Source organism: Dipodomys merriami, unplaced genomic scaffold (assembly GCF_024711535.1).
Source record: "Dipodomys merriami isolate MVZ:Mamm:240054 unplaced genomic scaffold, mDipMer1.0.p SCAF_11, whole genome shotgun sequence".
NCBI lineage: Eukaryota > Metazoa > Chordata > Mammalia > Rodentia > Heteromyidae > Dipodomys > Dipodomys merriami.
In genome coordinates, this window is record NW_027202382.1 from 3,167,081 (window position 1) to 3,179,785 (window position 12,705).

At 38.9% G+C, this 12,705-nt stretch overlaps 1 protein-coding gene across 5 annotated transcripts in view; it reads left to right on the plus strand.

Moving 5' to 3' along the window:
- The window catches only part of Dennd4c (DENN domain containing 4C), a 112,920-nt gene that overhangs the window by 47,427 nt on the left and 52,788 nt on the right, over positions 1-12,705 (plus strand). For all 5 annotated transcript variants that reach the window (XM_070007875.1, XM_070007873.1, XM_070007876.1 and 2 more), the window contains exons 11-15: positions 207-307; positions 3,084-3,302; positions 7,073-7,218; positions 10,351-10,386; positions 10,487-10,617. In XM_070007875.1, coding sequence (XP_069863976.1) covers positions 207-307; positions 3,084-3,302; positions 7,073-7,218; positions 10,351-10,386; positions 10,487-10,617 — 633 coding nt within the window. The remainder of the gene's footprint in view (positions 1-206; positions 308-3,083; positions 3,303-7,072; positions 7,219-10,350; positions 10,387-10,486; positions 10,618-12,705) is intronic.

The window sequence follows — 12,705 nt, forward strand, 5'->3', positions numbered from 1 at the left end:
TTTAATTTAGTATTGTACTTCTAAGTCCAGTCTTGAAATTTTGAGGGTTAGAATAGGAAAGTCAGATTTGCCTGAATTCCATTGAATGTCCTTAAAAAGCGCTTACTTGGACTGTAAAGGCAGTAAAAATTATTTTCTTTTCGTAAGTATTTTGTTTGATAAAAACAGATTTGAATTAACTCTTTAATTATGTTCCTATTTAATAGGTCAGATGAAAAGAAGAACATGAACTGGAAGCATCTTCCTAAAAAGCCATGCAAAAATCTACTTGGTACCTTAAAGAAATTGTATCCTCAGGTTTGTTCAGGTAAATAGAAGAGAATATTTAGTGGAAAGTAGTAATAGGGATGAAACCCAAGAAAAGCCTAAATAGATCTTTCCTTGTATCTTTTTTTTCTTTTTTCCCCTTCCCTCCCCTCCCTTGAACTTTCTCCTTCTTCCCTTCCTCTTTCTTCCCCCTCCTCCTTTCTTCCTTTCCTTGTCCCTTTCGGTTCTCCTCCTCTTCTCTCTTTTGAAATAGTCTGGTATGATAGCCTAGAAACTTGTCTTCCTACCTCAGCCTCCCAACTGCTGGGATTAGAGAAGGTGCCACTGTACCTAGTTTGGACTTTTTTTTTTTTTTTTTTTGGGTCCAGGCGTGGGGCCTGAACTCTGGGCCTGGGCGCTGTCCCTCAGCTCTTCAGCTCAAGGCTAGCGCTCTACCACTCGAGCCACAGCGCCACTTCCAGCTTTTTTTTCTGCTTATGTGGTGCTGGGGAATCGAACCCAGGGCCTCAGGCATGCAAGGCAAGCGCTCTACCACTGAGCCACCTTCCCAGCCCTAGTTTGGACATTTTTGTTGTTATTTTTACTGTGCTATGTATCAAATCCTGAGTTTTGCACATTTTAAGCAAGTGTTCTACAGCTGAAGTACAACTCCAGTCATTGATTTTGTTTTATGAGAGTAAACCTTACTATGTAGTCTAAGCTGGCCTTCAACTCCCTATCCTCCTGCTTGCCTTCCCCGAAAGGGGTAGTTTTAATGAAAGAATGCATATGAGAGTACTCTTAAATTTAAGCATAATTTTGAACCACTTAAAATTCTGATCCACTTAAAAAGACTTAGTTTTTATATAACACTTATATTAATGCGTTTTTAAAATTATCTTTATTTGTACAGAGGAGTTGGCAAGCAATTTAGGAATACAGTGCATCTTGATCAGTGTCACTCCTATCAGCATTCTCATTTAATCCCTCCTAACCCATTTCTTCCCTCACTTTTTCTTCATTTTGTAGGATATACATTGAATCTTGAGTATATTCTCTTTCCTTTCTCTTCATTTATTTACCCCTCTTCCTTTGACCCTACCTTGCATCTTTCTAGTACTGTTTCCTGGTATTTATTTTGTTGAACTGAGCCTTTCTAAGAAATTCCAGTAGTGCTGGGAAGGTGGCTCAGTGGTAGAGCACTTGCCTTGCATGCATGAGGCCCTGGGTTCGATTCCTCAGCACCACATCAGCAAAAAGAAAAAAGCTGGAAGTAGCACTGTGGCTCAAGTGGTAGAGTGCTAGTCTTGAGCTGAAGAGCTAAGGGACAGCGCCCAGGCCCAGAGTTCAGGCCCCATGACTAGACCCAAATAAAAAAAAGAAAAAAAGAAAAAAAGAAATTCCAGTATTTGACTTTTTCTTTCAATATACATATTCCAATTATGTGTCCTGCCTGCTAGCATTAATCAATTATTCTGCTCCCCCCCGGTTGTGGGGCTTGAACTCTGGGACTGGGCGCTGTCCCTCAGCTCTTCATCTTAAGACTAGCGCTCTACCATTTGAGCTACAGCGCCATTTCCAGCTTTTTCTGCTTATGGAGTGCTGAGGAATCAAACCCAGGGCCTCATGCATGCAAGGCAAGCACTCTACCACTGAGCTACCATTCCAGCCCCAATTATTCTTTTTTTGTTATCCATTTCTTCTTTTTCTTTTAGTGCCAGTATTGGGGCTTGAACTCAGGACCTCACATCCTTTTTTTTTCCCCTAAATGATTCTTTATTGAAATTAAGTATTGCATAAATCTCACAGTACTATGGCATAGTTATACTTAGCTAAAGTCACAAATACCTTTTACCTCTCATAATAATAATCATCATTATCTTAATCTACAAAGCTTATGAACTCTAGGAACTTTAAATAAAACTAGTTCTACTAAATCGGATATGTACATTTCTTTCCTTTTGCTTCGTGTCAGCTGTTTTTTCTTTCTCTCTCATTCTCTCTCTCCGATCACTGCCCTTGAGTTGCTTAGTTCACTTTCATTAATGTCCAGTGCAGTTGATGGGCCCCTATGCTGTATTTTTTCACTTGTTTTCCTCTGATTTTGTGCCTTTTTCCCAGCTTCCCTCATATGTGCACGTGCACATGTATATACCATATATGAGGTAAAGAACAAAGAGTCATCTAAAAATGATAAAACAAATTTAGAAGAGAGGACCTCACATTCTTGCTTGGCCTTTTCTGCTCAAGGTTAGCACTCTACCACTTGAGCCAAATCTTTACTTCCAGATTTTTGCTAGTTAACTGGAGATAAGAGCCTGGCAGACTTTTCTTCCTTGGTAGCTTTGAACCTTGACCTTCAGATCTTACCTTTTGAGTAGCCAAGATTACAGTTGTGAGCCACTGGCACCTGGCCTCTATCAACTCTTCCCCTGCCCGCGTGCCCCTTCTCCCCCCCACCTCCAGGCAGTGTCTTGCTATGTAGGCCAGGTCTCTCTTAAACTTCCCATTTCCTGTTTCAGAGTCTTGAGTTATGGAATTATGAATGTACAGCAACAAATACACTGGGCATTCAGTTCTCTATTTAATGTAGAGAGGAATTCCACCAAGTTATGTATAATACAGACTTGGTGGCCCACTTGTAACTCATGAGGTTGAGGCTGAAGGATTGAGAGTTTGAGGCCAGCCTAGGCTACACAGTGAGACCTTGCCCAATCCTCAAAAAAAAAAGGGTGAGAACTTTATATTGACTATTACTATGATCCATCAGTAAGTATAAAGAGATTCGTTCTAGTAGTATTAGTATAGATGATTAGTGCCATTTTTGTCTTCATCAGTTCACCAAAAAACTCAAGAAGGTTCAGCAATTGAAATGACTCCAATTGAAGCAGATTTCTCCTGGCAAAAGAAGACAACACAACTGGAGATGGAAACTCAAGAGGCTTTTTTGCGATTTATGGCATCTATTTTAAAAGGGTATAGAACATATCTCAGACCAATTACAGAGGCTCCTTCAAATAAAGCCACAGCTGTAGATTCATTGTTTGATCGACAAGGTGAGTAGCATTGCAAATGCAGTTATTTTTAATTGAAGTAAAGGACACGTTCTACTTAGTATTTCTTTCTTTTTTTAAAAATGTTTTTAAAATTGTTATTGTAAAGGTTACAGTTACATAAGTCAGGTAAAGAGTACTTTTTTTTTAAAAGTGTTATCCCTTCCCTCATCTATTTAGTTTTTTGTTTGTTTGTTTGTTTGTTTTTCCAGTCCTGGGGTTTGAACTCAGGGCTTAGGCTCTGTCCCTGAGCCTCTCTGTGCCCAAGGTTAGCACTCTCCGTACAACTTGAGCCCCAGCACCACTTCCTGCTTTTTCTGTTTATGTGGTACTGAGGGTTTCATGCATGCTAGGCAAGCACTCTACCACTAAGCCATATTCCCAGCCCATTTTTTTTTTTTTTTTAACTAGTTCTGGGGCTTGAACTCTGGGCCTGGGTGCAGTCCTTGAGCGCTTTTTTTTTTTTTTGGTCGGTCTTGGGGCTTGAACTCTGGGCCTGGGCACTGCCCTTGAGCTCTTCAGCTCAAGGCAGTGCTCTACCACTTGAGCCACAGTGCCACTTCCAGTTGTCTGGTGGTTAATTGGAGATAAGACTCTCATGGACTTTCTTTGCCCCTGGGCTGGCTTTGAACCATGATCCTCAGATCTCAATCTCCTGAGTAGCTAGGATTACAGGGTGAGCCACCAGCGCCTAGCTCTTTTGCTCAAAGCCAGTGCTCTACCACTTGAACCACAGTTCCATTTCCTGTTTTTTCTGTGATTAATTGGAGGTAAGAGTCTCACAAATTTTCTAGCTATGCTGGCTTTAAACTGTGATGCTCAGATCTCAGCCTGCTGAGTAATATTTAGTATTTTTATGAAGAAACATTCACAGCAGGTTTAAGAAATTGTATTAAAATTTAATAGATTTCTATGTATTTGTTATCCAACTCTGAATAATTTATTTTTAAATTTTTCTGAAAAATTTGAAAGTGGAGGCTTTATTAAAAAAATCAAATTGGGGACAAATTGGGGAAGAACAATGGACAGATGACTTTGGTCAAGATGCATTGTACTTATAAACTGATGCGTTGAATTGAATTCCCCTTCTACAAGTATTTAAAGATAATAAAAGAAAATGCCAAATAGTCAGTTATCTTAGTTACAGCTATTGATTTGCCTTTGTTTCCTTAGTTTTGTAGTTTTTGGCTTTGAAAGATTCCTGAGGGGCTGGGAAGGTGGCTCAGTGGTAGAGTGCTTGCCTCCCATGAATGAGGCTCTGGGTTCGATTCTTCCGCACCACATAAGCAGAGAAAGCCAGAAGTGGCGCTGTGGCTCAAGTGGTAGAGTGCTAGCCTTGAGCTGAAGAGCTGAGGGACAGCGCCCAGGCCCAGAGTTCAGGCCCCATGACCAACAGAAAAAAAAAAAAAAAAGATTCCCGAACAATTGTTTTACAGAATGAGGCATTTAATTTTTAACATTTTGATGAATATGACTTTGTTCCAGGAGAAAATATATGCTTGTTCTTTTCAGAATGTATTTTATGAATTACAGATTTTTTTATGTTATTCACTTGTTCTTACTGTGGTAACAACTCTAAATCTATATGAATTTTCACATGAAAATTACCTTCTTTTTTTTTTTTTTTTGTCAGTTGTGGGGCCTGAACTCTGGGCTTGGGCACTGTCCCTCAGCTTTTCAGCTGAAGGCAAGTGCTCTACCACTTGATCCACAGTGCCACTTCCAGTTTTCTGGTGGTTTATTGGAGATAAGAGTCTCACGGAGGGCTGGGAAGGTGGCTTAGTGGTAGAGCGCTTGCCTTGCATGCATGAGGCCCTGGGTTCGATTCCTCAGCACCACATAAGCAAAAAGAAAAAAGCCGGAAGTGGCACACTGTGACTCAAGTGGTAGAGCACTAGCCCTGAGCTGAAGAGCTGAGGGACAGCGGCCAGGCCCAAAGTTCAGGCCCCACGACCGGACCCAAAAAAAAAAAAAAAAGGAATATAGTAGGGTTGCTGTCATAAGTGCCTCTGGTCTGTCTGTAGAACATTTTTTCTTCATGTGTCTAGCCATCCAGGTTCAAATTCAGAAAAAGTAGGCTTTCCATTCCTCCAGAACTGGGTTATGCAGGTAGGTTTGAAGGGGGAAAAAGGGGACAAAAGATAATTGACTAACTGAAATATATACTAGATAGACAGAAAAGTGATAATTGAAAGGAAGGGGTAGATAAAAGGTCAAATGGTCATTAATTGGAGGTTTTAATGAGTTTACTCCCCTTCCCTCAATACCCCTTACCTTTGCCCCAAATAAAAACAAACAAAAAATTGGTAGAAGTAAATTAACGTTTTAGAAGCAAACCAAATAGATGAGAATAATGGAGTGAGAGTGATAGGAAAATTAGAGATTTAGGAGACAGAGCGGTTTCAGTAATGACGAGGAAAATGTAAAGAATGTGACTATATAGAAGTTGGAGAATGAGGTGAGATAGATCATAGGATCACTGAAGTCATGGAATTAAGAGCCTAGAGTATTCTATGATTTGTGTGTTAGTAAGCTTTTTGTCATTATGACAGAATACTTGAGAAAAACAACTTAAAAGGGAAAAAATTCATTTTGACTTGTTTTAGCCCATAGTCAGGTGGTTTCATTGCTTTTAGGCATGTGGCAAAGTGGAATAAACATGGATATGGCAAAAGAAAACTGCTCAAATTAATGGCATCTCGGAAGCAGAAAGAAAGATAAGAAAGGGCATGGGCTGGGAAGTTGGCTCAGTGGTAGAGCGCTTGCCTTGCATGCATGAGGCCCTGGGTTTGATTCCTCAGCACCACATAAGCAAAAGGAAAAAAGTCGGAAGTGGTGCTGTGGCTCAAGTGGTAGAGCACTAGCCTTGACCTGAAGACCTGAAGAGCTGAGGGATAGCGCCCAGGCCCAGAGTTCAGGCCCCACGACCGGACTAAAAAAAAAAAAAAAAAAAAGAAATGGCAATATACACCCTTAGAAGACAAGCTTCCATGGCCTATTCTTTTCAGCCAGGTCCAACCTCCTAATAGCTTATTTAGTGTGAAGTTTATTGATGAAGCTAGTGTCCTCATGATCCAATCACTATTTTTATGATACTAGAGATTAAACCCAGGACCTCATGCATGCTTAGCAAGCTTTCTTCTACTTTAGCCACATTGTCAATCACAATCACTTCTCAATAGCATCACAAGTTGGAGACCAAGCTTTTAACAGATGTGCCTTTTATGGGACACTTCATATTCAAACTATAATAGTGTGTAAGGTTATTGTCACTTTGAATCAAGTGCCCTTTTCTTCCTGAATGAAAGAAAAATGTTCCCGATGTCAGTATATGACTATATGATCAATAGGGAGAAGAGTGGACTAGCCAGATGCTTGAACTTCAGCTGAACATCAGACATGTAATGACTTTCAGAGGAAGGACATTGACTCATTGCTGTAGAGTATCAGAAGCTAAGAGAAGTGGCTCAAGCCTCAAGCCTATAATTGTAACTAATTAAGAGACAGAGATAGGGAGATTACAGTTTGAAACTAACTCAGGAATGAGTTTCCATAGTGGGAATCCAAAACTCAGTGAAAAGTTTAATCATTTAAATGCTTCTTTTTCATGAGTGAATCATGCAGACCAGACCTACGTATTGTTAATAGAAATTTTTTATAAATATTTGTGTATTTGTGTAAAGAGAATGTAATGTAGATGAACATTAAAACAATGTTTAAATATAGGTTTACTTTAAAATGGGAATTTTATTCTTACTCTGTTTGCTTTTCAGGATTTTTAAAAAGCCGAGATCGTGCCTATACAAAGTTCTATACCCTTTTATCCAAAACACAGATTTTTATTCGTTTTATTGAAGAATGTAGTTTTGTAAGTGATAAAGATACTGGATTGGCATTTTTTGATGATTGCATAGAGAAGGTAAGTTTGTCCTATATTCATTATTAAGAAAAAACAGCTGGGTGCCAGTGGCTCACGTCTGTAATCCTAGCTACTCAGGAGGCTGAGAACTGAAGATCACGGTTCAAAGACAGTCCAGGCAGGAAAGTCTGTGAGACTCTTATCTCCAATAAAATACTAGAAAACCAGAAATAGTGCTGTGGCTCAAGTGGTAGAGCACTTGCCTTGAGCTGAAGAGCTGAGGGACAGTGCCCAAGCCCTGAGTTCAAGCCCCACGGCCGACAAAAAAAAAAAGAAAGAAAGAAAAAAGAAAAGAAAAAAACAGCTTAGGACTGGTAGCTCATGCCTAAATTCTTACCTACTCAGAAGGCTGAGCTTTGAGGATTGTGGTTTGAAGCCAGCTGGGGCAGAAAAGGCCTCATGAGTCTCTTTACTCCAGTTAACTGCTGAAGGTGGTAGAGCACTAGTTTTGAGCAGAAGAACTCAGGGACAGTGCCCCACATGTCCCGAAAAAAAAAAAAAGAAAAAAGAAAAAGTTTGGCACACATGCAATTTTTTTTAATGGTTCGCTTTTATAGTTTTCCTGTCTTACCACATACTTTTTGTTAATTATTGTTGTTGTTGTTGTCTTGAAGGTATTTGGAAGTACGTTAGAATAGAAAGCTTTTCCTAAAGTATGTGTGTGCACACGTATACACACATGTGTTTGTGATCAGACTCGAGCACAAGTGTTTTAGAGGTTGTTTTTATCTGGGTTAAATTCAGGACTTCATGCTGCCTAGACACAGACACGTGCTCTACCACTTGACCCATGTTTCTAGCTTGATTTTTAACAGTGATATTACTTATATATGTCTAATTTTTTTGTGTTGTGTTGGTTTTGAGGTTTGAACTCAGGGCTGGAATGAGGCTCCTGAGCTTTTGTGCTCAAGGCTAGCATTCTTCTGCTTGACCAACAATTCCACTTTTTTTTTCTTTTTTTGGTGGTTAATTGGAGATAGAGTCAGATTTTCCTGCCTAGGCTGGCATCAAATAGTGATCCTCAGATCTCAGTCTCCTGTAATCCTTGCTGTATCTTACACCTGAGCTTTTGCTCACTGGCTAGAGCTTTATGACTGCCAAACCCTGTTTTTCTAATTTTTAATAGGCTTCTTAGTTTTGCTAAGCAGATCTTGGGCTTGATTTTTTTTTTTTTTTTTTGGGTCCGGTCGTGGGGCCTGCACTTGTAGCCTGAGCGCTGTCCCTCAGCTCTTCATCAAGGCTAGTGCTCTACCACTTGAGCCACAGTGCTACTTACGGCTTTTTTCTTTTTGCTTATGTGGTGCGGAGGAATCAAACCCAGGGCCTTAGGCATGCAAGGCAAGCGCTCTACCACTGAGCCACCTTCCCAGCTCTTAGGCTTGATTTTTAATACAAACTATAAAATTTGAGATTGTGTCCATAAAAAGCAGAATATTACTGTATTTCATTTTTTTGTGAGCCCTTGTGTTGCAGAAGACTGGAATAATTTGTTCTTGACTTTCATTAATATGATATAAAACTTCAAGGATGTGAATAAATCTTTATGTTGGTCCTGGAGTTTGAAGCTCAGGGCCTAGGTATTGTAAAATTTCAAGGATGTGAATAAAACTTTATGTTGATCCTGGGGTTTGAAGCTCAGGGCCTAGGTAATGTCCTTGAGCTTCTTTTTTTGGCTCAAGGCAAGTGCTCTTCCACTTGAGCCATATCTCCTCTTCTAGAACTTTAAGATTTTTGTTCATAAAATTGATGTTCTGGGCTGAGAAGGTGGCTCAGTGGTACAGTGCTTGTCTCACATGCATGAGGCCCTGGGTTCGATTCCTCAGCAACGCATAAACAGAAAAGGCCAGAAGTGGCGCTGTGGCTCAAGTGGTAGAGCGCTAGCCTTGAGCTGAAGAGCTAAGGGACAGTGCCCAGGCCCAGAGTTCAAGCCCACGACTGACAAAATATAAAATACAATAAATGTTCTAATATTTACTTAGGTGAGTTAGATAATTTCAGTCACTAACACAGTTCAGTAATAGTTTTTTTTTAACTTGGGAAGTCAAATTCTCTTACTAAATTAATCATTTTTATTTATAAATAAGATTTAGTGAAAGAACTATTCAAGTCTGGGCCAGATGGCACTGCCTAAAATCTCAGCACCACAGGGTGAGGAAGGAAGAGTGAGTTTGAGGCCTACCTGGTCTACATAGAAAGTTCTAGTTTTGTGTTTTGTGTTTTGTTTTTGTCGGTCAGTTGTGGAGATTGAACTCTGGACCTGATTGCTGCCCCTTAGCTCTTCAGCTCAAGGCGAGCACTCTACCACTTGAGCCACAGCGTCACTTCCGGTTTTCTGATGGTTAATTGTAGATAAAGAGTCTCACAGCCTTTCCTGCCCAGGTTGGCTTTGAACTGTGATCCTCACATCGCAGCTTCTTAAGTAGCTAGGATTACAGGCGTGAGCCACTAGTGCCCAGCTAGAGAGTTCTAGTTTATCTAGTAAAACCCTGTTGATAAAAACAAAAGAAAAAACTGATCAAAATAAAGCACTTGGTAGGTTTTTGTTTGTTTGTTTGGGTTTTTTTTTTGAAGGTTAGTGACTAACTGAACCCAGAGCCTTGTGTGTGTGTGTTTTTTTCTTTTTTTCATTGTGGGGCTTGAACTCTGGGCCTGGGCCTGGGCCCTTAGCTCTTGAGCTCAAGGTGAGGAGGGCTGTACCCTTGAGCCACAGCACCACTTCTGGTTTTCTGAGTGATTTATTGGAGATAGGAGTTTCACAGAGTTTTCTGCCCAGGCTGGCTTTGACCCGTGATCCTCAGATCTCAGCCTCTTAGGTAGCTAGGACTACAGGTGTGAGCCACTGACACCTGGCCAGAGCCTTGTTTTTGAGATAGCGTTCATTGATACTTTTTCCCTGGCCGGCCTTGAATTCACCATTACCCTGCATAGCTGAACTTCTGTGTATCACCATGTCAGACTGTATTTTCTATTACGTATAAGATATATATGTCTTAACTTAGAACTACAAGACTTAAAAAAATTATGTTGTGAAATTTTTATATCTGCTACTGAAAAAAATCAGAATTTCAGAAAAAGTCTATTATTAAATTCACTGTGGAGATTTTCATTAAAAATCTTTTTTTTCTTTTCTAGTTGTTTCCTGATAAAGGCATAGAGAAAACAGATAAGGTATTTTTTCTTTAGTGTTAATAAGAAAATAAAGAGTAAATTTAAATTTATATGTTGAAATTTCAGAATTAGATCTTACATGCACATTAATTATTTTCAGGTTGATTTGGATTCAGCAGAAGATACCAAATTAATAGAATTAGATGATTCACAGAAAAGTGAGCACACTGTATTTATAATGCCACCTGAGCCACCTCCTGACGATGGAAAGGACCTGTCACCAAAGTACAGGTAGCAGAATTTTTGTAATGAGCTAACTGGATAGTTTACTTCAACTTTTTTCGATTATTGGTAGAGATTCATGGCTGGGCTCTGGTAGCTCACGCCTGTAATCCTAGCTATTCAGGAGGCTGAGAACTGAGGATCTTGGTGAGGATCTTGGTTCAAAGACAGCAGGCAGGAAACTCTATGAGACTCTTATCTCCAGTTAACTACCAGAAAACCGTAAGTGACGCTGTGGCTCAAGTGGTAGGGTGCTCGCCTTTAGCTGAAGAGCTGAGGGACAGTGCTCAGGCTCAGAGTTCAATCTCCACAACTGACCCCCCCAAAAAAAATTATAAAAGAAAATAGATGTTCATCTTTGTGATTTGTGAAGGTTCAGTATTATTTCAGTGAACTAATAAAGATAAATTTTATATGGAGAGGCCTTATTTAAGAATTGTATGGCTTTGTTGTAAGGAAAACCAGATATTGATCATTATTTTCCTAGATGTTTAATTTATTTGAATCTTACAAATTTCTCAGTTATGAAGAAGAAAAATATTTTAACTTTCTGTGAGAATCTCCTTTTGGGAGTTTTACTGTTAATATAAACTGTGAAATACTTTGTATGTCTGTGCTTGTACTTGTTTGGCTTTTTCACTCAAGGTTGTACTTTACTACTTGAACCACAGTACTGTGAAATTACCAAAGTTACTGTAAATTAACAAAATCAAGAAAATTTAAAGTAAAGGATTAAGTCTGAGTAATGGGACTCAGGCCTGTTGGTGTCTCATCCTTTTATAATCCTAGGTCTTTAGGAAACTGAGGTTAGGAGGATTGCAGTTCAATGGCAGCCTAGGCAAACATTTCTTATCAACCCAGTAGCTGGGTGTGGTGGTACTTAATAGTCATCTCAGCATCAAGGGCTGAAATTGGGAGAATTGTGGCTCTAAGCTAGCCCCAAAGAAACTTCCATGAGACTCCATCTCAGTCTAAGAAGCTAGGTGTGTTGGCATGTACTTGTCATCCCAGCTATGACTGTAAGCATAAAAGAGGTAGATTGTGGCTCTGGTAATACATACCCATGCAAAAAGGATGCCATATTAAAAAAAAACAACAACCAGTATAAAGAAATGCTGTAGGGATGGTCCAATGTGCAGAAGACTTGAGTTTAAACCCTAGTACCACAGAAAAACAAAGAGGGAGAGAGAAGGGAGGGAGCAAGAGAAGGAGGGAGGGGAAGGGAAAAGAAAGGGAGAAGGTAAGAGAGGGAGGAAGATAGAAAAGAAGGAAGAAAGAGGGTTGATAAAAGAAAAAATAGAGAAATAGAAATCATTGCTAAATCTAAAAGAATAGGATTTGGATGAAAATTCGTTAAGAAACTAGAATGAGTTTGATATTGTTTATTATTATAAGCATGCTAATACACAGTTTACAAAATGTAATCAAGCAAAAAAAAAGAAAACATACATCATTTTAATATCAATACTTACATCTGATAATAACTTTATATATGCATGTCTATATTGTATGGATAAATTCACTTCATACATTTTTTGTAACCTGTTTGCCTTTAATATATTTTTCCATGCTGTGAAATTTTTTGCCTTATGATTTTTAATTGTTGCATGTAATCACTATAATTTAATTAGTTTCCTGTGCATTTGTTTGCAATTCTGTGCTATTTATATTTTTGTGGACATATGTAGTTACTTTGTGGGGAGCTATATTCCAAAAAAAATTCTGAAAAGAAAGTAAAATGAATACTTTCTTAAAATATGGAATTAATATAAATCTCAGTAGGACTGCATGAGAATGGAGAATATATGTATCTGGAACTGAGAGTTCTTCAATACTATTTTGATTTCATGTTACAGAATTCTATTTTACTTTGTCTTCTATAAGTTAGAATTTTGGTGCTGATATGCAAAATAAAAATCAAGGAGGGATAAAATAGTATCTCCTAGAAGATAATTGGCAAAGGAAAACAGACAATTTCTTAGAGGAAATCGAAAAGCAAAAATTAAATATATTCAGCTTTCCCAAAATTTCAAGAAATGCAAATCAAACTAATGAGTAGAAATATTTAAAACTTATCTGAGAGTAGATTATACTATT